The 27,207-nt window shown below is 36.4% G+C and overlaps 1 protein-coding gene across 8 annotated transcripts in view; it reads left to right on the forward strand.

The window, feature by feature from the left end:
• The window catches only part of RAPGEF2 (Rap guanine nucleotide exchange factor 2), a 162,411-nt gene that overhangs the window by 117,911 nt on the left and 17,293 nt on the right, over positions 1-27,207 (forward strand). For 7 of the 8 annotated variants that reach the window (XM_032443993.1, XM_032443995.1, XM_032443997.1 and 4 more), the window contains 11 exons: positions 2,971-3,102; positions 8,523-8,700; positions 10,436-10,572; positions 10,977-11,135; positions 12,594-12,746; positions 13,685-13,849; positions 16,466-16,573; positions 16,660-16,863; positions 16,964-17,072; positions 20,044-20,290; positions 24,491-24,648. In XM_032443993.1, the coding sequence (XP_032299884.1) occupies positions 2,971-3,102; positions 8,523-8,700; positions 10,436-10,572; positions 10,977-11,135; positions 12,594-12,746; positions 13,685-13,849; positions 16,466-16,573; positions 16,660-16,863; positions 16,964-17,072; positions 20,044-20,290; positions 24,491-24,648 (1,750 nt within the window). The remainder of the gene's footprint in view (positions 1-2,970; positions 3,103-8,522; positions 8,701-10,435; positions 10,573-10,976; positions 11,136-12,593; positions 12,747-13,684; positions 13,850-16,465; positions 16,574-16,659; positions 16,864-16,963; positions 17,073-20,043; positions 20,291-24,490; positions 24,649-27,207) is intronic. The other variant, XM_032443998.1, reaches the window with a different exon arrangement.

The raw sequence follows: 27,207 nt of genomic DNA on the forward strand, positions 1-27,207 counted from the left end.
GGGTGCTGAAAGCTGCATTTTAATTCTTGCACTGTTTACCGAAAACTGTTTACCCAATGTCATCCTCTACAATAGAAAGGGCTGTCAAATCTTATCTTCAAGATTTAGACGCATGCTTTCTTCTTTGTCATCAGTGCCTTTCTTTTTCCTATGGTGTGCAGCTCTGTATGTTAGATAATTTAAATAGGAGTGTGTGACTAAGACAGAAATGCATGCACTTTGCACTTCTCACGTAGTCTTTGTTGAGCTCACAATTTAAATGTTTCAACCTATTCTACTGTCTTTTATTTCTTCTCACACAGTTTCTCACCTTAACTTGTTTGGGGGCAGGGCAGTCAAACTGGATGTCGCTTTTGGGCATGTTGCACAGAGATGATGTATTCTGCAAAGATGTGAGCATGTGCTTCCTGCTTGTGAATAGTCCTATTTGATTAAGATCAAAGTGACTGGCTGGGTTGCCCTAAGTAAAATGCCTGCTTCTGATCTGCTGCTGTCACTACTTGGCAAGCCCATCACATGTGGCATGGCTTTGACTTTGGGAGCTGTTCTGAGACCAGTAGTCACCAGACATTCAGCTGATTGTCTACAGCCAAAATTCAGAAGGCTTGCTTTTTATTTGCCTTGTTTTTATCAGTTGCGGTGCAATCTCCTGCCTCTTCTATTGCCTATGTAGGAACAAAACAAAGATCCACTTAAAACACTAATTGCAGCCATTATGCTAAACATAGATGGATTTCTTTTTCTTCTTAACATACTAGCTGGCTTTGCTTTGATGTAAGGTTTTAAAGAATTGTTATTACATTGATTAAAAATAAATGCTATTACTAGTGACTTGGAGACATTTGCAGGGCACTATGAAAAATGAATGCGCTTGGCTGTACTCAAGACTGCTGATAATCAGCTTCCTTTGCAGTTAATGTTAGTTTTAGTTGAAATAGTTACTACCTTCAAAAATAGAGAGCTTTCAAAATATTATAGAGTATCTATTTTATGAGTTATCATTAAGTGACATGTGTCCACCTGTTAAGATAATATATAGGATTTGGAAAAAACTGTGGAATACCTTAATTCTAGAGGACTGTATTTTCAGAACCAAGTGGAATGATTGGTGACATGTTACAAAAGCCATGGAGATTCACCTCCTTCACATTCTATGCATAGAATATATTCTGATTTTTCGGATGCTGAATTGTGATCAGAAATTAATACAGTGGTTTGATTATCATTATGTGTCTGTAGTTTTGTGCTGATTCAAACTTTAGGAATGAAAAAGGAAGTGGCAGGATCAACAGATATTATAACTAATGCACTTTTCGATTCTGTACTTTCTCCTTTTGGTGAATTAGCAACAGTAGTGAACATAATTAGATTTTTCCGGAGGCAGCATTTGTGTGTATGTATTAGAGTATTGCTCTTGTTAATTTCCCTTTCATTGTTGATTGGTATTTGAAGATCAAATCTAGCTTTGGGCTGACTGAAGCTTTTTAGGGTTGTTAATATCTGGTTCCTAATTTTAACTCCTGTTTCACACACTCAAATAATAACAATAATAATAAGAAGAATTTTTTGAAATGTCCCAAATTTTGCTATAACCAAAGAAGTCATGCTGTGGTAAGGAAGAAGACCTTTCTAGTAATATTGGAGTAGGAAATGCCAGTCAGTCAAAATATGACTGAGGTTTCTGGTTGCCTGTGGTTTTGCCACATATCCTGAAATCAGGGTTCTTTCAGGGCATGTACTATAAAACAACCTTATGTCAGGCATGCGGCTGTAAAACCATTCAGTACCTCTAACTTGACTGAGCCAGTCATTTTCGGAAGCATGGCTGTTCTTATGACTTACAGCTGACTTTTTGCCTAACCTTTCCTACTGATTGACTTATTCTGTCTTAACGTTCGATGAATTCCTAACCCTGTTTCTATCCAGGGCAAATTGTTGTAGTTTGGTAGTTGTGCTAAGGTAGCATTAATAACTGACATGGGTGGACACTCCTCCTTGTTACTCTTTTTAAATGTGCTTGTGTCTTCCTCATCTGAGTTGAAACATTAAGAAATGAACAAATAGTTTTGTGCTGTTGTGTTTTTTTTCCAATTATTGAAGCAATTATTGCCTGTCAAACTGATAGTTTATCATACTTTTATTAGCTATCAAGGGGATGAAAGCTTTTTGGGGAGAAGAGAAATAGCATTTAAAAGTTTATTCATCAACCTTTCCTTTCTGCATCTGGTAGGTTTTGCAGTTCTTACAGATTTTGATGGGAACTGTGTGCGTAAAGCAATTGTAAAGTACATGTCACAAAGCTTTGTACTATGTCTGCTAAAAGATCAAATGCACCATCTTGTTTCATTCCTCAGCAAAGCACATTAGCAAACTCATTTCAGGATTGTAGATCTTTGCTGTTGTCTTGGTCTTTCCATGTTTCCTTTTTGCCATGATATGCTTTCACCCAAAGTAGAACAGACAGTTCAGTGGCTTGGTTTTTACTGTGCTCATCTGTAATGTACCCTGTCTACTTCAGAAGAAAGAGTTTGTTGAATCCAGAACAGCGTTTGCTGTATTTTTGTGACTGTACTCACTGTTTATCCTAGTCTAAAGGAAACTGTCAATGTTGCAAGTAGTGCAATATTCATATGAAGTTGAATTCTACCCAGAGCATGTAGTAAGAAACCAAAGTGTCTTAGCACAAAGGTTATTGTGATGTTTGTTTTCAGATTTTTTTTTTCATCTGTTCTTGTATTTGCAGCACCTGCATTATGTTGATGACCTCTACACCAATCTAAAAACTGTAGAAACTTTATGCTTTATCCTAAGACCCCAATGGTTTTCTTAATACAGTTGGTGCTGTCAGAGAGTAAAGTGTGACATTAATGATGTCATTAAATTAATTAATGATTAATGATGACATTAAATTAATTTTCCTGTGTACAATTACATCAAATTGTAATGATGCTTTTTCTGCTCCACCCGTAGCTTCCTGCAGATTTCACAAAGCTTCACCTTACTGACAGTCTCCACCCACAGGTGACCCACGTTTCATCCAGTCACTCAGGATGTAGCATCACAAGTGATTCGGGAAGCAGCAGCCTTTCTGATATCTACCAGGTAAGACTGGAGTGCACCTGTTGGGAGGTGTTGACAGTGCTAATAGATCAATGCCTGGATTACTGTGTATTGTCAGTTCTTGTCTAAAGAAGCATCAGATAGATTTCAAAAGACAAATTTTGGTTTGAATCAGCATAATTTCAAACTTAAAAGATATGATATATACTTAATAGATATGATGTTGCAAAATTCAGCAGGTAACTTGTTGCCCAGTGACATGTATTTCTTTTGTTGCCTTCAAGTCAGCAATGTAGGGATACATAGTGTTTTGCAATATTTCTGCATTCTACTTCATGAGTTTTGATTGCATGTTGAAATTTTTTGGAGAGGAAATTTCCTGAATTTCAGTTTAGAGAGCCAGTGTGGCACATCTGCCGGGCTTTCTGGTGGGACTTAAAGCACAAAGGAGCTCTGGTTCTGATGCCAGCACTGTACCTCACCTTTTCTGAGCATCTATTTTGCCATTTGCAGAACAACAGCTGTGATTTTTGCTACTTTGAGACAATGTTGAGATAAGTTGATGAAAAGTGCCTTATCTGCCATTATGGTTAAAAGCTAGACCAGAATTTCAAAATTGTAGACTTAGAAGTTTTTTTTGTTTGTTTGTTTTTCTGATTATGTATCAATTCTGGTATGGATTGGCTTCCTGTTCTGAAACATACTTAAAGGAAAACATTCTCAGTGAGAGGCCTGTGCTGACCTGACTTGAGGGATGAATCCCATTTCCCCACCCTTTGAAAACCCATTCCTAGAATTTGTGAGATTTCAAGTTATACTGCTGAGGGGAGGTTCTTGTTGCAAAGAGGTTCTTTATTTGGAGTAGCCTGAGTTTTGAGGCATTTAATGTGAAACAGATCCTAAGGGTGCCTAGAATATTTGATACGCACATGCTTATTATAAATATAAATTAAAACAAAAATTAGATAAAGTAATTTGAGGAAGTCTAGGTCCTCCTCTTGATATTTTTTAGCTCTTGCCACGTCCTCTAATAAGAAACTATAGCAATTTAATTTTCTGAAAAGGTGAACCAAATTTAATTTAAACCAATCTATCAAAATGGCTATACTGTGGAGAGCCGTCAGAGAAGTGGCTTCATGTAGTTGCCAATTTGAGATATGACTCCTGTAGAAAGTTTTGTTTACAAAAATGGAATCATTGGGATGGTAGAAAGACTGATTTTTTGAAGTATTTACACGGGGAATATTTACCATTATAATATACAAAAAATAATTTAAAGTTGAATTAAAAAGAGGACGTTTCGTCACGCACTTAAAAGCATTTTCTGATTTTGTCAATTAATCTTCAGTTAATTTCTCATTTAAAAAATTCCTGGCAGAGATTTATTGTAATCTGTGTAATCACATAATGTCCAAGAATTTATTAAAGTTACCTGCGTCCCTGGAGACATGAAATACTATGAGCATTTATTGTGGAATATATTGTGTTAGAATACGTACTTTAGTCCTGTAGTTTCAAGAACAGCAATAAAAAAACATTCATGGCCCTTTCAGACTTTTTTTTAATAAATCATGAAGCTGAATCTTCAGATGCTTTCAGCATTGAGCTGAGAATATTTCCTTTTAAATATTAATGCTGTAACTAAATTTGTTTGTCTTATGTAGCACATGAAAGAACTTCCATTTAAAATAAGAATTATTTACTGAAATAAAATAAATAATCCTTTGTCTTTACCTCACCTTAGTCTAAAAATATTTTTCAGGTGCCCATCAGTAAGGCGTTAAATGCTAGAACTTTTATTTTAGGAAATCAGTTCACAGAGAGAACTGCATGTGGCTGCAGAGGGAAGGGACAGGCTGTTGGTAGCTTGTGTACAGACTAGCATTGGCCAAGAACAATACTTTGCTTTTGCCTTTTGTTGACTTGGCAAAGCAAATTGTTAGTTGCTACTTTTCCTGTTTAGTCATATATCTCTTCCTATACGCTTTTTAAATGCTTCCTATCCCTGACATGTTTATCACCAGCCGATGATCCTGCTTAGATAACATGATTTAAGCCTGTGAATTTGCGGTTTCCCCTCTCTCTCTTGGGAAGACATTGTTGTGTTGTTGGAGGTCTTTCCTTCGTCAGCCTTTCTTTACCTTATCCTGCCCTTATACTGGGGGCTTCCTTTTGGCCCTATGTGCCCTCCCATCTGTCCCAGACTCTCCCAGAAGTAAAGGAAGTGTGTAACATCCTTTCCAGGACCCTCCCAGGATGCCTGTAGCACTAGGATATTCTCAAGATGTCAGCTTTGATTTCCCATGAGTCTGATATGGGTCCTCTTTGAAGCAAGGTCTTTGTAGGATTTTCATGGCCACTTGCCCTCTTGGCAGTGCAGTTTTATGAAAATAGTTGGACAACCTTGAAGTTGTATAAGATTTGTATGGTTGCAGTAGTTAAAACTGATTGCAATGATTATATAACGCACTGTTCCATATTACAATTAGTTATAGGAATTGAATTTCGTAGCAGTTTATTGATGTTGTAGTGTCAGTAATCTTGGTGTTTTGCAGTTTATACATTAAAAAGAAAAAAGTGATATTTTTGCTAATAAACATCCTTCATTTCACTTTTCCTGTGTGCTTTTGGCCCTTAGACTGTGAAAATAATAGTGATTAAAAGAAAAGTGGGATATTTTTGAACAAGGCTTGTCTGTTTTTGTTATTAACTAGAAGTACGGCATAGATGTACTTTTGATCTGCACAATAGCTGTCTTGATTTTTCCCCATTATTTTTCTCTTGAACTTTTAAATTTTCTGTGTTTTTCTGTTAGTGTTGGTCACAGAGGGGGATTTATTCTTCAAAATTGATGTATTTCTTTCCTCAGGATTTTCCTTAAAAGTGGAACGTTTCTCCATTCTCTTCCCCCTTAAATGTGCATTAAATACAACACAGCCAGCCAGTCACAAGAAGTGATAATCCCAGTCTATTTAGGGTTGTAGTGGTCTTGCCTTGAGGATTGTCTGCCATTCTGGGACACCTTCTGCTAGACCAGTTTTCTCAAAACCCCATCCAGCCTGGCCAGAAACATCTCCAGGATGATCTCTTGATGGTCCCTTTGAACTGAATTATTCTGTTCTTTCTGCACCAAAGTAAAGAGTAGGTGTATGGCTGTGCGTGCAGGTAGTGAGCAAGGAAATAGTTACCTTGAGCTGCTTAATTATAAAGAAACAGATTTGTTGAATGAGCACATATCCACTTGGCCTCTTCTCATCTGTTTCTTGACTGATATCCAAATCAGTTGGAGAAAAAGACTGTAAAATAGGTCTTAGCTGTTCATGTTGTCCATCCCTTCTCACTTTATGTTTATGCTGCCTCCAGAAAAACTGGGCTTAATCACTTTGCTCACAATCTAACAAAACCAACGTCTTCATTCTCCAGTCTGCCGAGTTTGGCCAAATGAGAATGGCAGTCTTTTTATTACTTTTTCCCTACAAAAATCATTCAAACAGGTAAGAAAAACTTACTCAGTGCACTTTCACTTTTCATATTTTTTTTGTCTTCATTTTACTATATTCATTTAATGATCTTTTAACACTGAAATTTAGGACCAACTTTGGACTTGGAGGCAGCGACTGAAGTAACCATTTTTGTATTACTTCATGATAAGTATTAGTATGCACAGCGTAGAAATAGGTAGGTCTCATTATGCACTGAAAGTGAAGTAACACTTCACCTCAAGGTTGAGACTCTTAGTCTCCCGACTTTCTAGTTGGTGATGTGACAAATGAAATCCCAGGCTGTCACTGCTGCATGATTCCTTTTGGTAGCTTCAGCAAATTTTTCATGACATCTTTTTAACCATGAAGAAAATTTTCATTGCTACTGGTATTCCAGTTTTGGAGAGATATTCTCCTGAATTTAAGCTGCAACAAGCATTTTTCATATATAAATGTAAAGAATGCATGAGAGTAATGTACCTATGTACATGTACCTATGTCAGCGTACAGTGTTCTGAGGTGTCTTTCATCCTTGTTAAAAATGCCTTGGAAATCTTTAAATCCCATCAGTGAGTGGGATGAACTCTGCAGGATGTGCATCTTGTTTTCTGGATTTTCTATTGTTACAAAGAAACCCCTGTCTTCAACAGAGCTCACTAGTTTTCTCTTTAGTCTCACACAAATGTATGGTGGCTGTTACCATATTTAAGGGTTGTGCATGTGTGTTTTCATTTTTATTTATTTATTTTTTTAATACGACATCATTTTTTTTTCCTTAGGGCTTTTGTCGTAAAGCAATAAACTGAAAGTGGGCAGTCAACTTTATTTTTATTCTTATTTATTTATTTTTTAAAAATAGAACAGTTCTTTTTGTATAATATGTGGAATTTTCTTGGATTCCAGAGTACCTCTTGTATGTTAGCACTGTGTGACTAAGCTTAATTTCTTATTCAGCTTTCCATCCTGCTTTTGAGAAAGCTTATTCTGAGCAGGTAAGAGTGGCACTTGTTAGTAAAGGGAGGATTTGCAAAACCAACTTGTGAATTAGTCATACCATCTCTGGAACTGTCACAGCTGGAGACTTATTCTGACAGATCAGTGTCATAAGCTGCGAGTCTACTGACTCATCAGTGCTAATTTTTCCACCAGACTTTTTAGATGAAATGTGTTTTGTAAGAGTAGCTAGAGCAACTGCTTAAAATGTATCACAGGGAGTGTTGATGTTAAACACAGCAAGACTGCTAATGAAAGCACGGCTAGCAGTACTGCATTTTTGTGATTTCTTCATATGTTGATAATAGTCTTCTTTATCCTGTTTAGGAGCATGCACAGCATTTTTTTTTTAAAGCAAAGTAAGAATAATGTGAATATTGCCTAGGTGCTGCTATGATGATTTTCGCATTAGCAGATGATAGTGTGAAAACTTGCTACAGAGCTTGTGTTGTTGTGCTGGGGTTGCTGTGGGGTTGAAGTGTTTAGGAGCATTGCTAGCTGGTCTGATCCCTCTCCAGCCATGTGCATCACTTGCAAGGAGGCTGTGTACTATGTTATTAAAGTAACAAATGTCAGCCATGCCTAGTCAGGCAAAAGCATGGAAGCTTATTCTATTGAAATACAAATATAATTTGTCTTACCTTCTCTGTGTTTAAAGGGCAAAAAAAAAATCTTTTTTTTTTTTTTTTGTCTGTTTTGAGGAACAATTTATTGGGATAAATTGCTTTCAGTTCCCCTGGACCTACTAATTAAATAATGTATGTTGAATCCTGTTTGTGTATGACTGACTAAAATATGTTGAAAGCTGCTTAAACATTGTTTTGAGGTTGATTAATGATCAGTTGTTTTAAAAAGAAATTTTAAGAAGCAATATAAAAATCAGTTGAAAGATCAGATGGAATTTATGTCTATATATTAAGTGGGAAACTGAAGCAGTGAAGAACATATTTGAATACTTTAAAAAAAGATGTTTGTACTTGAATTTAGGCTACAGAAAGTGAGGCTGGTGATATGGATCTCAGTGGGTTGCCAGAGACAGCAGTGGATTCTGAGGATGATGACGATGAAGAAGACATTGAAAGGGCATCAGATCCTTTGATGAGTAGAGATATTGTCAGAGATTGCTTGGAGAAAGACCCAATAGACAGGACAGATGATGACATTGGTAAGTATTACAATGTAGTAAAATACTATCAAATCTGTTTTTACTTCACCAAAAAGTGTACTTTTGCAATGTGTGGATTTTAGTTGTTGGCTTTCATAGTTGGTAAGTTTAGTTGTTTATTCTGTTAGTTGACTCATACGGAACAGTGAATGAGTGCAGCCAACGATGCAGAAAGTGCACATGATGTGGGTGAAAACGATCAATGCTGGCCTTCTATGTTTCAATGTTCAATTTCTAATCAATATCAGGACTGGTTTATGAAGTACTGTTGCTTGCTGGGGATTTTTAGAAACTTGGCAAAGGTAACACTAACATTATTGTTGAATGCTTATCACATTAAGTTTTTAAATATTTTGTTGTGCTGTTGCATCTCTTTCTATCTGTACATACATATTTATTAAGCATAAGGGAGGCGTAAAACCTTTACATAAATGTGGATCTACTAAAACTAATTTGCTATGTTAATGTACAGACTAATATCTTGAAAGCAAAGCAATGCATAACTAGAATTATAATAATTGCCATTTCTAATTGAATTTGTTTTACTGACTCAGGATTTTGTTTATTTTATTTTTTTCTTTAATCAAAGTATAACTAAATGATGTTTATGTTTGATTATGAGATAATTAAGGGGCTAGAACATCTCTCATATGAGCAAAGGCTGAGAGAGCTGGAACTGTTCATCCTGAAGAAGTCTCAGGGTGATCTCTTCCATGCATACAAATACCTGAAGGGAGGGTGCAAAGAGGACGGAACTGAGCTTTGATCAGAGTTACCCAGTGCCAGGGCAAGAAGCAGTGGGCACAGAGGTGTACATAAGAGGTGCTGTCTGAACACCAGGCAGCACTTCTGTGCCCTGCAGTTGCCAGAGCCCTGGCACAGGCTGCCCAGAGAGGCTGTGGAGTCCCCTCCTCAGAGATCTCCCAGAGCCGCCCAGACATGGGCCTTGGCAGCTGCTCTGGGTGGCCCTCCTGCAGCCAGGGCTAGGCCTGATGCACCCAGCAGGTCCTGCCAGCCTCAGCTGGGATTCTGCGCAAATAGAACTTTAGGGAAAAGATGGACTATTTTCAGTACATTTGATAAAAATAAATGCAAAAAATGTATAGTGTTTAGGGCATATAATCCCTCTCTATTAAGGAGAAGAAATGAGCTCTATCTGGATATGGGCTGTGTGAAAAGTCAAAACATGGGAGAAGCTCATAACTGAGTACAAGTATAACTCCAGTGTACATAGAAGACAGAACAACACCAATCCTTTTCCATCCTAAGGGAACTTTTGAACACTTCAAGTTATGGCCATGTACAAATTACTGTTAAGTCTAGCCTGGACACAGAAGGAATGGACTTACCAAGGAACTTGCTCAATTTTGTGAAATTTCCTTTCTTTATGTCTTAATGTGTTTTATATAGGCCTGTCTTAGTTTCAATGGAGTTATTGGTCTGGCTGAATGAAGAATTAGTTTCATTGGCTGTATTCAGATCTCTTGATTGCATTACAATTCTTCTACTATGCTGACTTTTACTTTGCAGGGTTTCTATTGATGATATGACCAGCTAGTCTATGCCTACAAAATATTCAGTAATTACAACTGGCCACTGTATAGGATTTATTAGTATACAGAAATGATTGTGCAGCATTTTAGCTTAAGTAGCCTTAGGCATCTTTCTGAAGAACCGTCTTTGCTCTGCTTTGTTGTTTTGACGTGCATGACTCAGTGGGCTTTTTCTTCTTCAGAACAACTACTGGAATTTATGCATCAACTCCCTGCCTTTGCAAACATGACAATGTCTGTAAGAAGAGAGCTCTGTGCTGTAATGGTGTTTGCAGTTGTGGAGAGAGCAGGAACTATTGTACTGAATGATGGGGAAGAGGTCAGTGGACGTTACTTTTGACTTTCCTGTTATACCAGACATCCCAGTTTCTGCAGTGTTAAGGTCCAATTTTTTGACAAAAAAATAATTAAAAAGAGTGAAATTGAGAGTGCAAAAGCATCCCCTTCTTTTTTGCCCTATCAAGCTTTCCATAAGTATTTATGCAGTGTTTCTTATTCAATAAATGTCTAAGAAAATGGTCTTTGTAACATATGCAATGCTTCTTGCCTCTTAGAGCTGATTTTGGAAATACATTTCAACATTTCAAAGCCTAGTATATACATCTTATTAATAGATGCAGAAGAAAAGACTTTTCCTTTGGGGAGACAAATATATCTATATTGTATGATATTACAGTGTTAAGTGATTCAGTCTTTTTGTGTCCTGCAACATTTACTTTGTAGCTGGATTCCTGGTCAGTCATTCTGAATGGCTCTGTGGAAGTGACATATCCTGATGGAAGAACAGAGATATTGTGCATGGGAAACAGTTTTGGAGTTTCCCCTACCATGGAAAAGGAATATATGAAAGGAGTGATGAGAACCAAAGTGGATGACTGCCAGGTAGAGTTGTATAATTGTACAAACAAAACCACGTACATATAGAAGTAATACATCTGAGCAGCCAGACAAAGCTTTATTTTAAATTTGAGTGAATGTGTAAGATCTCCAGTGCATAACCAGTGCAATACTTGAGAACTATGGCTCCAGTGTTTGTATGTACAGTCCAGGAAATTGAAGTCTGTTCATCCAAATAGGAATTTTTTTGAATGATAAAGTTTATGTGCTTTCTCCAGAGCTCAAGGCCCAGTAGCCTGCTTCATATATCTATTGCTTCAGTTTCCTTTTCCTTTGCATATATCCTTGCTTTTCAGTTTAATTCCTTTAGTAGAATGTCAAGATCCATTACCCATTAAAGGCTCTTTTACTTCTGTAGATAATAGTGATTCTTCCCTGCACTGGACTCCGCTACTGAATCTTAGAGGGATTCATCTCTGTCCTCTGGTTTTAGAGTAGACCTTTTAGCTTCAGCTGGCCTGCCCTTTCAAGGAATATGTCTTGACATTTGCTGTAACACAAGCAATCAGTTGTAAGGTGCTCTTCTTGTAGCATAAAATAACTAGCTTAATCTGGAGGTGTAGTGCTTATTAACTTTATGAGAGTAAATTAAGCATTTTTGTTGGTTTTGATAGGTATTTAGCTTTCATCAGATGCCCTTTGAAATAGGTGAAAATGTGCTAATGGAGTCACCTGGTTTACATTGCCCATCTAACTTTGAATAAACACATAAATGGCATCTTGTTAGAATAATGTTCTGCAACTAATCCAGATTGTAGGAGCTCTGTTTTATCTCCTGATAACTGCTGGAAACAAAGAAATTACATAAATTAATTATGAAGGGTGAGAGAGAAATTCTAATTGGGAATCTCATGCCCAGTGTCAAAACCATCATACACAATGACTTTGCTACTTGTCAATAAGAGAAACGCTGTAATTTCCTTTCTGTCTACTTAAGTTTATTTAAGAAGACAGATTAATTTCAAATACTTGCAAAGAATTCTTGATGATTGTCTTTTTTAACAGTAAATGAAAATAATTTGGAATAGTAATAAGCACGCACACACAAAAAACCCCAATAAACAAAAAGCAAAGTTTTTCTTACCATCTCTCTTACTGCTTTTAAATAGCACACAAAAGTGGACAATATCAGCTGCAGGATACTGAGCTTCATCTCTAGAATCAGGGTGGTTGTAGCTGCTGAACAAAAATGGTTGATGATGCTAAGTCATCTTGCTCTGATCAATCTTGGGCTCCTCTAATTGCAAGATCATATTGGAAGAACAGAACTGTGTATTCATCTGCTTATTGCAGCTGAACTGCTGATAAGAAAAATCTGACTACAGTTTGAACAACTAATTTTTTGATGATAAAGTATTTCCATCATAATTCTAAATGTTTTTGCTGTTGTTTTTTTTTAAAAGACTTTTCCTTTTAATACTGGTGCGTGATGATTCTTTCCAGTTTGTTTGTATAGCTCAGCAAGATTATTGCCGCATCCTCAATCAAGTGGAAAAGAACATGCAGAAGGTAGAAGAGGAAGGAGAGATTGTGATGGTTAAGGAGCACAGAGAGCTTGATCGCACTGGAACAAGAAAAGGTCACATTGTCATCAAGGTAAAAGCAAAGATGGGGAAAGTCTTTCAAAGGTCTGTGTTAATAAATCTCTGCACTTGGCAGATAAAGGAATGGGTGCCATTCAGAGGGAACTCAACAGACTTGAAAGGTGTGCCCAGGTGAATGGAATGAGGTTCAGCACAGCAAAGTGCAAGGTTTTGCACTTGAGCTGGAGGAATCCCAGACATGTATACAGACTGTAAGGAGCAGTCCTTGAGAGTAGCCTTGCAGAGAAGGACCTAAGGTTAGGTCCCTCTAGGACCTAAGGTTAGGGTTAGGGGTGACCTAATTGCAGCCTTTCAGTGCCTAAAGAGAGCCTACAAACAGGAGGGGAGTCAGTTCTTTGGAAAGATAGATAATAGCAGAACAAGGGGAAATGTTTTTAAGTTGAAGGAGCGAAGACTTAGGTTGGATATCGGGGAAGTTCTTTTCTGTGATAGTGGTGAAGTGTTGGCACAGGCTTCCCATAGAGGTTGTAGATGCCCTGTCCCTGGAGGTGTTCGAGGGGCCCTGGGCAACCTGGTCTAGTATTAAATGTGGAGGTTGGTGGCTCTGCCTGTGGCAGGGATGTTGGAGATTCATGATCCTCAAGGTCCTTTCCAACCTGGGCCATTCTGTGGTTCTGTAATTGTAAAGTAAGGCACAAGATTAGTTGAGATGTGTTATAAAATTATATATTTGAAAGTAAAAGATGTAAACTTTTATTATTAATCTTTAAAATGTTATGCACATGATTAACAATATGATTTTTGTAAAACATAATTACAGAATTTTTTTCTGCATTTCTTATAAGGATGGTTGAACTGTGCTGTTTATCTCATCAGTTAATAGCAACTGTATTGTTCTTTCTAGTATAATTCATCTTCAGTATGCTATGAGAAAAAAAAAATCATTAGTTGAAAATACATTTAAATAACTAAGGTTTAATTTCTCTATAGGGAACAGCGGAGAGGTTAACAATGCATTTGGTGGAAGAACACTCTGTGGTAGACCCAACATTTATAGAAGACTTCCTATTGACATATCGGACCTTTCTTTCCAGCCCAATGGAAGTGGGGAAAAAGTTGTTGGAGTGGTTCAATGACCCCAGCCTCAGGGATAAGGTTAAGATCCCCTTAAATTTACACACCTTTTATCATAGACATGAAAAAATAACCTATTAGTAATAGAAATATTTTTAATCAACTAAACTGAGTAAGATGTAAATAGGTGATGAAGTATTTTAATGGCAAACTGCATGGATAAAAGTAAGAATTACAGTGTTTGACATACATAAGCTGTATTCCATTTTTCATTTTTTTGTCTTTCTACAGCCTAATTTAATTGCTGCTAATATAAAAAAAAGCTTTTTTCCTTGATAATTTCCATATTTATTTAATATAGTTCAGTGGAATTCTTTAGTGCCTGGAAATCCAAGTATAAAATGAAGTCCCATGTTTTCTGTTATAATACTAGTTAATACATGTTGGCAAACATTTGGTGATAGTTCATTCTCATAGAAAGGCACTAGAAAATATAGCTAAATGTAGCCACTGTTAGAAATCTGCTGAGCCTTTCACAGCATTAGGAAAAGTATACAGCAATCAAATAGCTCCTTCCCTAGACAAGGCTAGGGAAGGATGGAGGAGCAAGGCCTTGTCTATCCAGCCCTGGCACTCTGATACCCACACAATGTCAACTGAGGCCAAATTGTGCTTCACACTGTAATGCTTTATTTACAATGTTATTCGTTTTTCAAATGTAAAGCAATAGTTGGAAAATATACTTTTCAACTAGAAATGTTACTGTGTCTGTGCCTTGTGCCTGTTCCTCTCTGGGCAGAAAGTTTAGGCTTTGCTTTAGGGAAATACTAGCTGTTTCTGTGAAAATCTGATTGCCATGTACACTGGAAAGCTGCAGCTAATATTGTTTAGTACAGACTTGCTAGAGCTTCAGAGCTATAATACCAGAGTTCATCTTTAAACTTATTTTTCCTATCCTCCCATGGATAATCCTCTCAGCCTCTAAGAACATAAGCAAGTGTAGTTGCTGTTAGGACTAGAAACAGAGCAGCTCTTTGTTCTGCCATCTCAAGAGCCAGCCCTCTCTGACACTGAGCTGAGCAGTGCTGACAAAAAGGCTGCTTGATACAAGTTCAGGAAAAACAATAAGTTGGGAAGAGCAAAAATAAGTGACAAGTGAGATCTGGAGAGTTTTGGCTGTTTTCTATTGGAAGCTGACAGACTGTTAGGAGAGGGAAATAAATGAGTAAAGCACAGTGAGTCCCATCAATAGTTAGTAGTCAGGTATATTTGGGATCTTGCCTTCCTTATGGTTTTGCCCAGTGTCAGGATACTTGAGTTTAAAGCTTTAACCTTTTTTTATAGCAGTGCTATTATTGACATTGTTCTCGGAGTCACTGCTTAAACCATTTCAGTGCTGTGTCTGCTGAGTACAGCACTAAGTTCCAACTTTGAAAGTAGTATTGATGTTGAAGTTTTTACTGCTGTGGTTTAAAATACATTATGTGGCTCACAACTTCCCAGATGATTTAAAAAAATTGTGGTTGCTGCGAATTTAATTTATATAAGCATGATCTGTATCTTCCAATGCGATCTGTATTAATGAAAAAAGACTGAGATGCTTAACAAAAAAGAAGTTTGTCTTTTGTTTTAAGAATGGAAAAATGCTACTCCTATGCTATTTTCTTGGGGCTGTGGGCTGTAGAACAGGTACTGTGTAATTATTCCATTTTAGAACCCAATCTCTCTAAAATAGTAGATTAGTTTGGTTGAGAACTGCTACAATTCTTCTCAATTCACCTTGTTTTCAGAGTAAAAGGGAGCCCTCTTGGAAACAGTGTGAACCCAAACTATATGGCTCCCATAGGGGTGCTGAGGTTTGCTTTTGTATGCTTTGCCTCAGGTCTTTAGAACAAGAAGCTTTCAGGTCAGATCACTTACTAAGAACAAATTTTGCAGTGAAAGCCTTCATTAGAGAAAAATAACAGAAAAATAGCTCTTGGTTTTTAGCTTTACTTTCAGTAATATATTGATAGGTAGCATCCCTATCTTATCCCAACAAATTTTAAAATATGAGCTAATATCCATTTGAACTTGATAACCATAGTTGTATGGAGAGAGGAAGGATGAAGAGAGAGGAGATGGAAGATTGAATGTAAGGAAGAAAATTGCATGTATTCACCTCTTTCGTGCTTCTCACAGTAGCTCCTTTTTCTTGCCTCTGTAAATGTTCAATAGTTCTTTGACACAGGCAAATGCTTAATGAAGTTTATGGTGGCTTATCTCACGTTTTGTGAGTTTCAAGAGTCAGTCTAAGAAAAACATCAAAAACTTAATGATTATGTGCATGAAGAGTTAAGCAGGTTTTGAAATATATGTGGACAGGAAATTGTTGATTATAAGTCAGAAATTGATCTACCTCAATACCTTGAGCAAATCTGACTCAGCCAGTGTCACCTTTCTAACTTCAGTAATCTTTGTGAAATACAACTCAGGCAATTTTTACACTTAATTCTTTCCTCCTGGTAAATGGTTGCATATCAGTGAAATCAGGATATATAACATTTAGGATTGCGATGAAAACTTTCAGAAGCTGTAAGAAATAGTTGGGGTTTTTTGTTTTTTTTTTTGTTTTTTTTTTTTTGTTTGCTTGTTTGTTTGTTTGTTTTTAAGAACTTTGCAATAGTACTGTTTGGTAATTAGTTAATTAATTTTCAGGTTACACGGGTAGTATTGTTGTGGGTGAACAACCATTTCAATGACTTTGAAGGAGATCCTGCTATGACTCGATTTCTGGAAGAATTTGAGAACAATTTGGAGAGGGAGGTAAGAAGTTTTTTTTCTGACAGTTTGAGATAGCAAGAAATGGGCTGTCATTATATATAACTCATCATGCTCTTCTTTTTTGGTAGAAAATGGGTGGACATTTGAGGCTGTTAAATATCGCTTGCGCCGCTAAAGCAAAAAGAAGATTGATAACCTTAACAAAGCCATCTCGAGAAGCCCCTTTGCCTTTTATCTTGCTGGGAGGGTCAGAAAAAGGATTTGGGATTTTTGTTGACAGCGTAGATTTTGGTAGTAAAGCTACAGAAGCAGGCTTGAAACGTGGAGACCAGGTATGTATGTTAAAATGTGATGTTTTGTTATTTTTTTCCTCTTTTTCTCCTCCATTCTGCACACTAAATGAAAATAATGCTAATTTCTTTATATTTTTAGATATTGGAAGTGAATGGTCAAAACTTCGAAAATATTCAGCTGTCAAAAGCCATGGAAATCCTTAGAAACAACACTCATCTGTCTATCACTGTGAAAACCAATTTATTTGGTAAGTTTGCGCACACTTTTTGTTCTAATTTAGATTATGCTTTTCATTTTGTACAGAAGACATTTGGAAATGTTTTAAAATAGTTACTTGAAATACTTCTGAGTTAGGAAGAATTGGAACAGGAGCTTTGCCATGTCCTGAAGTGTCTGAATTCAAAATAGCAGAGAAAAATTTACAAATAAGGTTGTTTGAGGTCACTTAATTCTCAGAAGTGCTTGTGTTTGGGTTAAGAGGCAGGAACCGCAGAGGCCATTTAGCTTGAATTTATGAAACACAATGACACTTGTAAGATTTAGCTCTGTCTCAAGAAAGAAGCTTTTTTGGCAGTTCAGTTGTCTAATGATCTTAATCTGTTGACTGTACTTCTGCATACTTTTTCATTCTGTGCTGTATGATGAGTACAGTAAGATTAATAAAAACGTTTTTGCAAAATGGGCTTTAACAATCTCCAAGTCTATTCTCTCAATTTCTCTTTCTAACAAGTACCAAATCAGTCCTGAAGGAGTCTTTAAGCAGCTTGGGACCTCTATTTCTATCATTAGAAATAGATCTTGTGCATCTTATTTGATTTTATTTTTTTTCCCACTAGGTACTTATATTATTTATATAATTCATTGATGTGTTCCCTAAGTATTTCTTCCATGATGATCTTCACTGTAAATAAGCAGGGCAGAATATTTCCACAGGATGCCACTGCACTAATTAATTGATGGTTAAATATGCATAGGCTTTTTCCAACAGTTATTTGTCAAGTCTATATCCTGGGGATTTTCTTCTTCCTTTCCAATAATGATTCTAATATTTCAATTATTTATTATGAAACATCTATTAATTTATCTGTATATGCTTATTTAGTTGCATGTGCTTGTTTCTCTGTAAATTGTTTGCAAAAATATCTCTGGATTATTTTTGGTTACATGTGTTGCTTTAGTCTTAAGCCTAACCTGATTTCTTAAGTTGTGCTTTCTAAGTTTTGAATCCACTCCAAATACTGAAATCACATCACAGTGGAGTATCAGAACAGCTGTATTGCATGCAGTATTCCTATCAATAATTTTCCAGAGGAGGTTCCTATTTCTTAACGGCATTTTCCTGTATATTATTTAACTTGTCTCTCTAGACCCCAGCTCCTTTTCTACGATACTGTTACTAGTTCTTTGCTTTTCCTTTAGTCGTATTTGAGGCTTTTAAGATCCCTTGGTAATTTCTTGTGTACTGCTGGAAGAAAAGATTATTAAAGGCAAAAATGGTTACAGTGGAATAAAACCTTGCTTTGAATACTCATTCTTAGCTGCTTACCATTTTTTTCCCCATTTCTTCTACAATTCCTTACATTTAATCATTAGTTTCACAGAAAGTACCAGAGAAACAATGATTTCTTTCTTTGCTTTTGTTTTTCTTCATTTCTTGAGAGGGATTACTTTTGTTTATTTAATATAGTAAGTTCATCTGCGGTAAGTGCCAACTGGCCAACATCAGTTCTTAGTTTATCTTCTCAAAATCTGTGCTAGCTCAAACTCTTGGGTTGAATATTCTATTTTTTTCTTACTCCTTCCGTTTCTTAAAATATCTTCCTTCTTTATGGTGATTTTCTTTGAAGATATTCTACTTCTAAGCTGTTAATATACAGAAAGCTTCTCTTTTTCCTAAGATTAAAATTATTCACACTTAAAAAAAATAACTATCAGACTATTTCTGTACAGACAGGTTATTCTTTGCAAAGATATGTAAATAATTGAAGTCTTCCTTACATCAGTGTCCTGTATACAAGACTGTACAAGAATCATTACTTTTTGTGTGTTCTGTGCTAGACCCATAGCAGTGGCTTTCTGTTTATTCAGAACCCAGAATCATAGAATCATAAACTGGTTTGGGTTGGAAGGGACCTTTGAGATCATCTAGTTCCAGCACCCCTGCTGTAGTCAGGGTCACCTCTCTCTAGACCAGGTTGCTCAAAGTCCCATCCAGCTTGGTCTTGAATGCTTCCAGGAGGGGAGCATCATCAACCTCTCTGGGTAAACCTTTCAAAAACCTTTCTCTTCTTCCTTCCTAGGAGAGATTTGTGCATTCCTTTTATCCTTTTATGTGGCCTCCAGTGTTAATCTTGCAGTTTGTTCTAACATAGATTCATATCTCTCAGAAGTGGATTTATCATTACAAATCAAATCATCAGATGTGATATTTTTCTCTATTTGTCTATAGGTAATATCTTGTTCCAAACTGATCTGGATTTGTTGTCATATCAGGTTTTTTAAAAAAATATGTAAATGTGCTGACATTTTGGTTAAGATTAAAGTTGTAGAAGAAATGATTCACAAATTTGTCAGGAATTTCTGCCTTGTAGATAGATGACTGTTTGCTACAGTGCTGTGGGAGAAAGCTGGGAGCAGTAATAAGTTTGACCTTCTCACTTTTGTTATACTCAGCCTGTTAGACTTATAAGATTTCAGGTGTTCTTGTACATCTGGCAGATGGCCACAACAGCCAAGAGGTCAGGGAATTTTCATAGTATCTCTATCAGTTTTCCCTCTGATTTCTGACTTTTGATGCTGCTAATTATTGCCCACCTCTGAGCTTTCATTGCTGGCCGTTAGTTTAAAACTTTCCTTCACAGTTGTTAATTTTCTTGCCTATTTTAATTTGTTCTCTTTCAAATATGCTGTTATCTCACAGAAGTCCATATCTTTAAACTGAAAAGTCAAATTCCTTCTGCTGACAAAATCCATGTAATAATTTGATTATCTGGTGTATTTCTTTTTCATGCTGGGCTCAGTTTTAGATTTTTTTTCTGATTCTTACTTCAGAAAATCAGTGTCTTCTTAAAAAGCTGTAAATTATTTAGTCTTACCTCTAAATTCAGTTAATATTTGAATTAACAGAAGGTGCTGTAGTTTAAAAGTGAACTGGTCAAGTGTGTAGTGTTTATCTTTTATGTTTTTTGTTCTTCTTTCATTCCTTTTGTCTTGAACAGTTTTTAAAGAACTTTTAACACGGTTGTCAGAGGAAAAACGAAATGGTGCTCCTCACTTGCCTAAAATCGGTGATATTAAAAAGGCGAGCCGTTATTCCATCCCAGATCTGGCTGTTGATGTGGAACAGGTAATAGGATTAGAAAAAGTAAATAAGAAAAGTAAAGCCAACACAGTTGGGGGAAGAAATAAGTTAAAGAAGATACTTGACAAGACTCGAATCAGCATTCTGCCTCAGAAACCATACAAGTGAGTTTTTGGATTTCTTCTAATTATTTGCTTTGTGTTACATTTTAATAACTTCTTGTGATACTTATTTGTCACGATACTTTTAGTTATTACGGCAAAACACTTCTATATCTTCAGTGTACTGGGGAGTACTAGTTGGAATATTCACATGTCCATAAACTCCTAATAATGCAGTTTGTGGTGTCAGTGTGAATGTGTTTAGTTCTTAAAAGGTACAGCAACAACATACTTTGTTATTTACTAATTTCTTTTAAGATGACTGTTTATTTGAAGCACCCCAGGCAATTAATTTTACTATAACTCTGCAAAGCAGATTTGCTTGCAAATTGCTGATGGGAGTAAGAATTTTTATCTGTACACAATCCAGTGGTCTGTAAGAACTTAAGCATGCTGCCATCAAGGGGAGACTGAGGTTAAAACTTGGGTTATTTGATGAAAGTGAGTTTTCTTATGAAAGCTAAATATTTTGTTCTGATACCTTTTCTTCTGCAAGCACATTTTAGGGATGGAGTTCTGATGAAGATTGTTGGAAACAGTTTTATATAGTTTTTATAGGAACCTAAAACTTGTCCTAGACAAGTGCCATCAATGGGAGGAACATGAAAATGGCAAAGCTGAAGAGTAGAGGATAGTTGATGTTTAATAAATGTTTTTTTCCTGTATTTTCCTTTCTGCATGCCATTGAGAAAAATCTTTTCAAAATTCTTTAAGAAGATGCTTCTGCCAAAAATTTAGGTTCTTTTCATGCTAATGACTAATACTAGGTATTCCTGCTCAAAACTGAATAGTCTTCTGAATTATTAGTAATGGATAAATATGGATGTTACTGATATATGGGGATTAAAGAGATATAGAAGATTATATCCAAATAATGATTTTTACTAAAATTTATGTGGATAGTTTTATGTAGAGGAGCATCTGTAAATCCTCATATACTGTTTGTCTTTAGAATGTTCTCTTTTGTTTCACCAGTCTTACATGTTTGTTCCTGTGATGAGCCAAGCATACTATTGATGTGATTTTTGCATTTTTGACATAAAATTCTCTTGTTGGTTTTCACTTTGTTTTGTTTTGTTTGTGCATGTTTTCTGTTCAGGGATATATTTGGGTAAGAGACAAAAAAAAACAACCAACCAACAACAGTACACTTGACCTATTTTGTTTTCCTTTTGCTAGCTTTACTTCATATGATATATATAGCAGCTTATCTGCAAAGCCTGTTGATGTTTTGCCTGCCTGTTGCTGTTTGTCTGCACAGTTCTGCATAGAGATGTGTAGCTGTAGATTTGCTTGTTTCTGCTTTTTTCTTCACATTCTGTAGAAACTTCTATCTTGTTCTTTCTAATTAGGAATGGTGTTGCATATATGAGGGGACTTTATTCTTGTGAGTTTTTAAAAGCAGCAGTGAAGAGGATAAAAAAGCTGATTTACTTATTTTAGAGTAGGTATTTAAAGACTTCATGAGTCAGTTAGCCAGCTTACGAGGTGAAGGTATCTACGTTGTCTTGAAAGTGAACACACTGTGTGATTTTGGTGTCTCTAGAGTGTAGCCAAATGAAACCAGTCTAGTTAAGACTGAGGTAACTTATCAGTTTTGTGAGACATTAAGCCAGTATCAAGGACAAATCGTTTTGATCAGTAGATAATACATTCCTTCAGTCTTGCTTTTCATTCTGATGACATTGAGTAACTTCCCAAATTGAGCAAATAGTGTCATTTCCTCTGGGGCTACTACAAAATCTCCTTCTCATAGGCACTACTCAAGCTCCTTGGTTGCAGCACTTGACACCACTTCTCATCCTGGAGTGGTTTTGCTTCAAATTAAAACTAAGTACCATCACCCTTCCAGCTTTTACAAAGCTTTACCCAGTCCATGGTTCAGCACCTCAGATTAGGAGAAAGCCCCCCGCTCTCTTCTCTGTTTTTAGCCATTCAGGGGGATGCTCAGCATGCTATTCTGAAGCAAGAGGCACTTGGACACTTCTGCCATTCCTCTACCTGTTCTACCACATTTGTCATTCAGCAGGGAAGTTGTTTATCAGATAATGCTGTCTCTGCACAGCAAGCACTATAGAAAATAACATAAATACTTTCCTTTAAAAGCACAATTTCCTTTCACCCAGAAAATAAAATTTATTGCCTAGTGATGAGAGCAGTTGATCTTCATGGGACCTGGGAGTCCTCTAGAACTGCTATTTATAGCTGAAATTTCTGGGGTTCATTTCTTGTTTGTGTAATTTGAAATCAGAATTAGGGGAGTGTTCTGTGTTTTAAAAATAGAGTAAACTGAGTTACTTCTTTCCAGTTTAGTATATGAACACTTAGAGGGAAGCTAGAAGTAGTTTAGGAACATTCCTCTTAATTTTTTAAAAGCCTGATGTTTGTCAGTTGATCCACTTCAGTGAAGCTGCTTCGGTTATGACGCACAGGATTGGTGCAGTAAAATATGAAAAGATTATATAATAGTGACAGACCCAGAAATGAATATGTGATGTACCTGAATCTACTTAGTGTAAGAAGTGAGGGGGGCATATTGTCTGACTTAATTTGGAGAAAAATTAACGTTAACACTTCTATGTACTGTCCGGCATAGTTTCTGTAATTGCCAGAAAGCATTTTGTTTGTCCCGTTTGTTCATTTATGTGCTTTTTTGTGTGTAGAGTGGCTCCTACTTGAAAGACCAAACTTCAATTATTGGGAATGCTTTTTAGTAGTAGTGAAGTTTATTTGTGGCTTGCTGTAAGGGTACTGTGCTGTGTTGATCACTGCTTGTCGCAGCATTTCATGCTTTATGTGGAAGTACAGAAATACAGATGTTCAGATTCAGCTATCTTATGGATGAGGGAATCCAGCAACTCTATTTCGGTTTTGAGTATTTTTCTCTCATGAACCTCATGACACTTCATAAAATATTTCTGTAATGTGGGGCTGCCTTGTGTTTAAAGAAAAAAACAAAAGCTCACCTCAAAATAACAAAAAACATACACAGACACTTTCAGGTATCATCATCTTCTACAAAGCAGTGACTGTGTCTGTGTCATTCACATGGTGTGGGTATTGTCATTGCTCCCCAGAATGCTTTCCACTTCATAGCACTTAAAGAAGTGGTACAAGAGCATACTGGGCAGTGATCCTCCTGTGAACACAGAAGGATGCTTATGCTATAACAGCTTTACAGGGATAATTATCAGGCCCTTAATTACTTCTGTATGGGCTTTCCGAGGATGGATAGAATACTATACAAAAACCAAAGTGCCCCCAGGTTAGGGTACAAATGCCATTTGTGTTCTGTCATCAAATTTAGTAGCTTGATGTTGTGTAGCATCATTTTGCAATGAAATTGAAGTTCTGATTTATGCTTTATTTACAAGTGTGGATACAGATTTAGATGTATTAGTCTTTTTAGAAGACTTTTCCTATAGTGGTTGAGTTTTAAATAATTTTCAATCTCTATAGCATCTGTGTTTCAACATTTTACACACATAATATTTTATTAAGGATGTGCAGCTATATATTTTTAGAAAAGTTTGATGCCTAGCTTCTCAACTCAACATGCAATAAGCAGATAGCAGCTGCTGTAGTATGATCATAATTCTGTCCCCGATCCGTCTAACACTACTGACTTTTGGGAACCAACATTTCACAATTTAGTAGACAAAGTCTTTCACCTTTATCACGGAATATTTTCAGTTAGTCACTTTGGGGGGGATGCTGGTAGCATCCAACTGTGGACACATAGCATAGCCTTTCAAGTCAGCTGGCATTGTTTCAATTATGTACAGTGAAGAGGAACTCTGAGAGGGTGATACAGGGTAGAAGGGCTAAAAGGTTATGCTAAACAATCCCCTGCTATCTATTTGTGAATAGATCATGCTATACTATATAACTATAGTAACTCCCAAAGTACAGTTGCAAATCCTATCTGTCTTGGGGTGAAAGATCTGTGAAATTCAGTTGTTGTGAGGGGATGTTCAGTTGACACTGAGGGGACAGCAGCACTAGTCAAAGATGCAAGAACAGTGATACATGTCCCACACATTTGGGTGCTGTTAGCAAAGCTAGGCAGCAATCCCTATCTTCTGGAGAATACTGATTCACAAATAACAATTCCTGAGAGTCTGGAAAATGTAGTATTACAGAACTCTTTGCATTCCCCTGCTATAGTCCAAGCTCTGAACATATATTTCTTTCTGGATGCAGTGACATTGGAATTGGCCAATCTCAGGATGACAGCATTGTAGGACTGAGGCAATCAAAGCACATTCCTCCTGCTTTACCTGTCAGTGGAACCCTGTCATCCAGTAATCCTGATCTACTACAGTCTCATCACCGCATCTTGGACTTCAATACAACTCCAGGTAAGGATCCTTTTTTGTTCTCCATTTTATAGTTTTGTATCTTTTATTTTAAAAAATTTATTGTTTTGTTTATGGACTTTGGAATCTGAAGTACATACGAGGTTTTTATTAACTATGCACTGTCATCCTCATTAACCATTTATGAATGCTTACTACATTCCTCCACTTTGCCCAGTTGTGTATAGATGAATGTTTTTGAAGTATGTTGTATACAGAGCACCTCTTCCTGACTGAATACTCCTGGCAAGTGAAAACTTTTGCATGGTGCTTCATAATCTGCTATGATAGATCAGTCTTTATAAGACTGCAGTATTTTCAAATAGCATGGAAGTTCATAAGCTTAAAATAGAGCAGAAGGGCATTGGACTTGGACACACTGTATTTTGGTCTTTTTCTGAACAGACTTCTTACATAATCTTGTAAGGCACAGAGTTTCTGAGTTGCCTGTTAATCGTCCTGTCCCTCAGAAGAGTCTACAGCTGAATTCTGAATGCTTTGTATATATAGTGATTTGAAATCCATTCTGAGTAATAATTTAAAAATTCTCCATCAAACAAAATTATCAAGGCAACACATATTTAGTACAGAGGAACACACTATGAAGTGAGGGTAAGAAAGGGAAAGAATTTGACAACCTTGAGAGCCTTATCATATGAGAAGGGCTCAGCTGGAACTCCTGGAGAGTTGGGATTTGGGCACTTACTTGTACTTTGAAAATATTTTATCAATAATAGCCTATCACTCTTTAATCAGTGTTAAGGCTATAAATGTTACATAGATGTGTGTAAAATCCGTTCTTCAGCTTGTTACTTTGCTAGTCTAGGCAGTTTCCAGCATGTGCCAAGTACAGCAAATGGTTCACTTCCAGAACTGTGGGGAGTGCTGTCTCAAACCTCAAGCAAATCCCATTTCATTTTATTTATTTACTTTTGTTTAAAACTTATTCAAATGATCAACTATTGAATATTTTTGAATTACTTTGCAGCTCTAGTTTTTTCTTCAGTGAGAAGTAGGGGGAAGGGAGGTCTGAAACCTAAAGCACGTATCTTAAGGACTTCAGGGATGGTTGTGCTGGAGATAAGAGCTGAGTTATGCCACTGTACACTTCAAGACAGGGAAACAATTAAAGCCTACAATTTTAATTTCTTTTATTACCTTAGGCTAAATTAAAGAAGGAGATGGAGGCAGCTTGCAAGACATTGAATACATCAGAGAAGAAAGCTAGTAGTAGTAGTGTGGCCATCCTTTGGGGCTTTGAGAGATATCTCTCAGGGCAAAAAATAAAACAACTCTTTTTGAAAGAGTGGTCTTTGAGAAGGAAATGAGAATGTAATTCCTTTTTTTTTTTTTTTTTTTTTTTTTTCCCTGCCAGGAGTCTTTTTAGCTTTACTTCTCATCCGCACAGATATTTTCAAATAAATATATGTAAAGGTTTATTTTTAAACATTCATATAGTCAGTTCCTTGATTTTTCTTTTCTTGTGCTGTCTTTCTTTGATTGGATCCAAAATGATATAGCGATGATGACCTATCGGTTATTGGTACTCTTTCCCCACAAGTTTTCTATAGGACTAGACTGCTATCATAAAGCATTGCTCTCTTTTGTCTGTCGCTCCAGTTTTCACTTTAAAAAGGAGTGAAGAGAATAAGTATGATTCTTTTCAAGATGTTTTACTTGAAAATGTGCTGAATTACATGTTAATTCTGCTGCATTTGTAATCATTTTGACTGTTAGTAGACTTCACTGTAGGCTGTTTAGTGCTTTGCTACCAGCTCTTATAGGTATGCACATATAAATAATTCATATTAACTCATCTAGCAGAGCAGGTTTTCTCCTTGCACAAAATGCCTGCTTCTTTTGAGTACTGTGTGGGTTCCCGCAATTGTGTGCAACAGCTTCCTATCTTTGTAGCAATTCTTTGTGGGACGAGGATTTCTGTAACACCAAGACACAACAGGAACTAGAGAGCATTCTGATTTTTAGTAATTCTTCTGAATGTTTGTGTCTTTGTCATCTGCCTTCCGTATGATGTCAAAATATGTTTAAATGACTTCAGGCCCTGCTCTGTGTCCCTTTTCAATTAATTACTGAAGACAGACGGGTTGATAATGAGTTGATGATGATGGGCAAAATTGACATGTTGGTTACCAAAGGCATTCATACATTTAATTCAAGTACTTGGGAGTGGCTTAAAATTGGCCTACACTGATGTGTGTTATGGGTAAATAATGATGTAATCACTTAATCATAATATGCTTAAGTATTAGTGCTTCTCAAGATGCAAAATATATTACTGTGAGCTTGACAGTTATGGGCCTAGTTCCATTTAGGTCTAAACAGCCTTTGTAGCATGTATGCCTATTCATATCAGAAGGATTTACCTTGATCCTTTCCAAATTATCTAAGAGAAATGGAACAGTAGGGGGAAGACATTAATTCTAATCAGATAAAGATGAGCAGATATCATACCATACAACACTAGAAAAGGTTATTTGTAATAAAGAGAAGAAATCAAATTAAATAAATTGAAAGTACTTTATCATGTATTTTAAAAGCTTT

The sequence above is a fragment of the Coturnix japonica genome, chromosome 4 (genome assembly GCF_001577835.2).
Source record: "Coturnix japonica isolate 7356 chromosome 4, Coturnix japonica 2.1, whole genome shotgun sequence".
Lineage (NCBI taxonomy): Eukaryota > Metazoa > Chordata > Aves > Galliformes > Phasianidae > Coturnix > Coturnix japonica.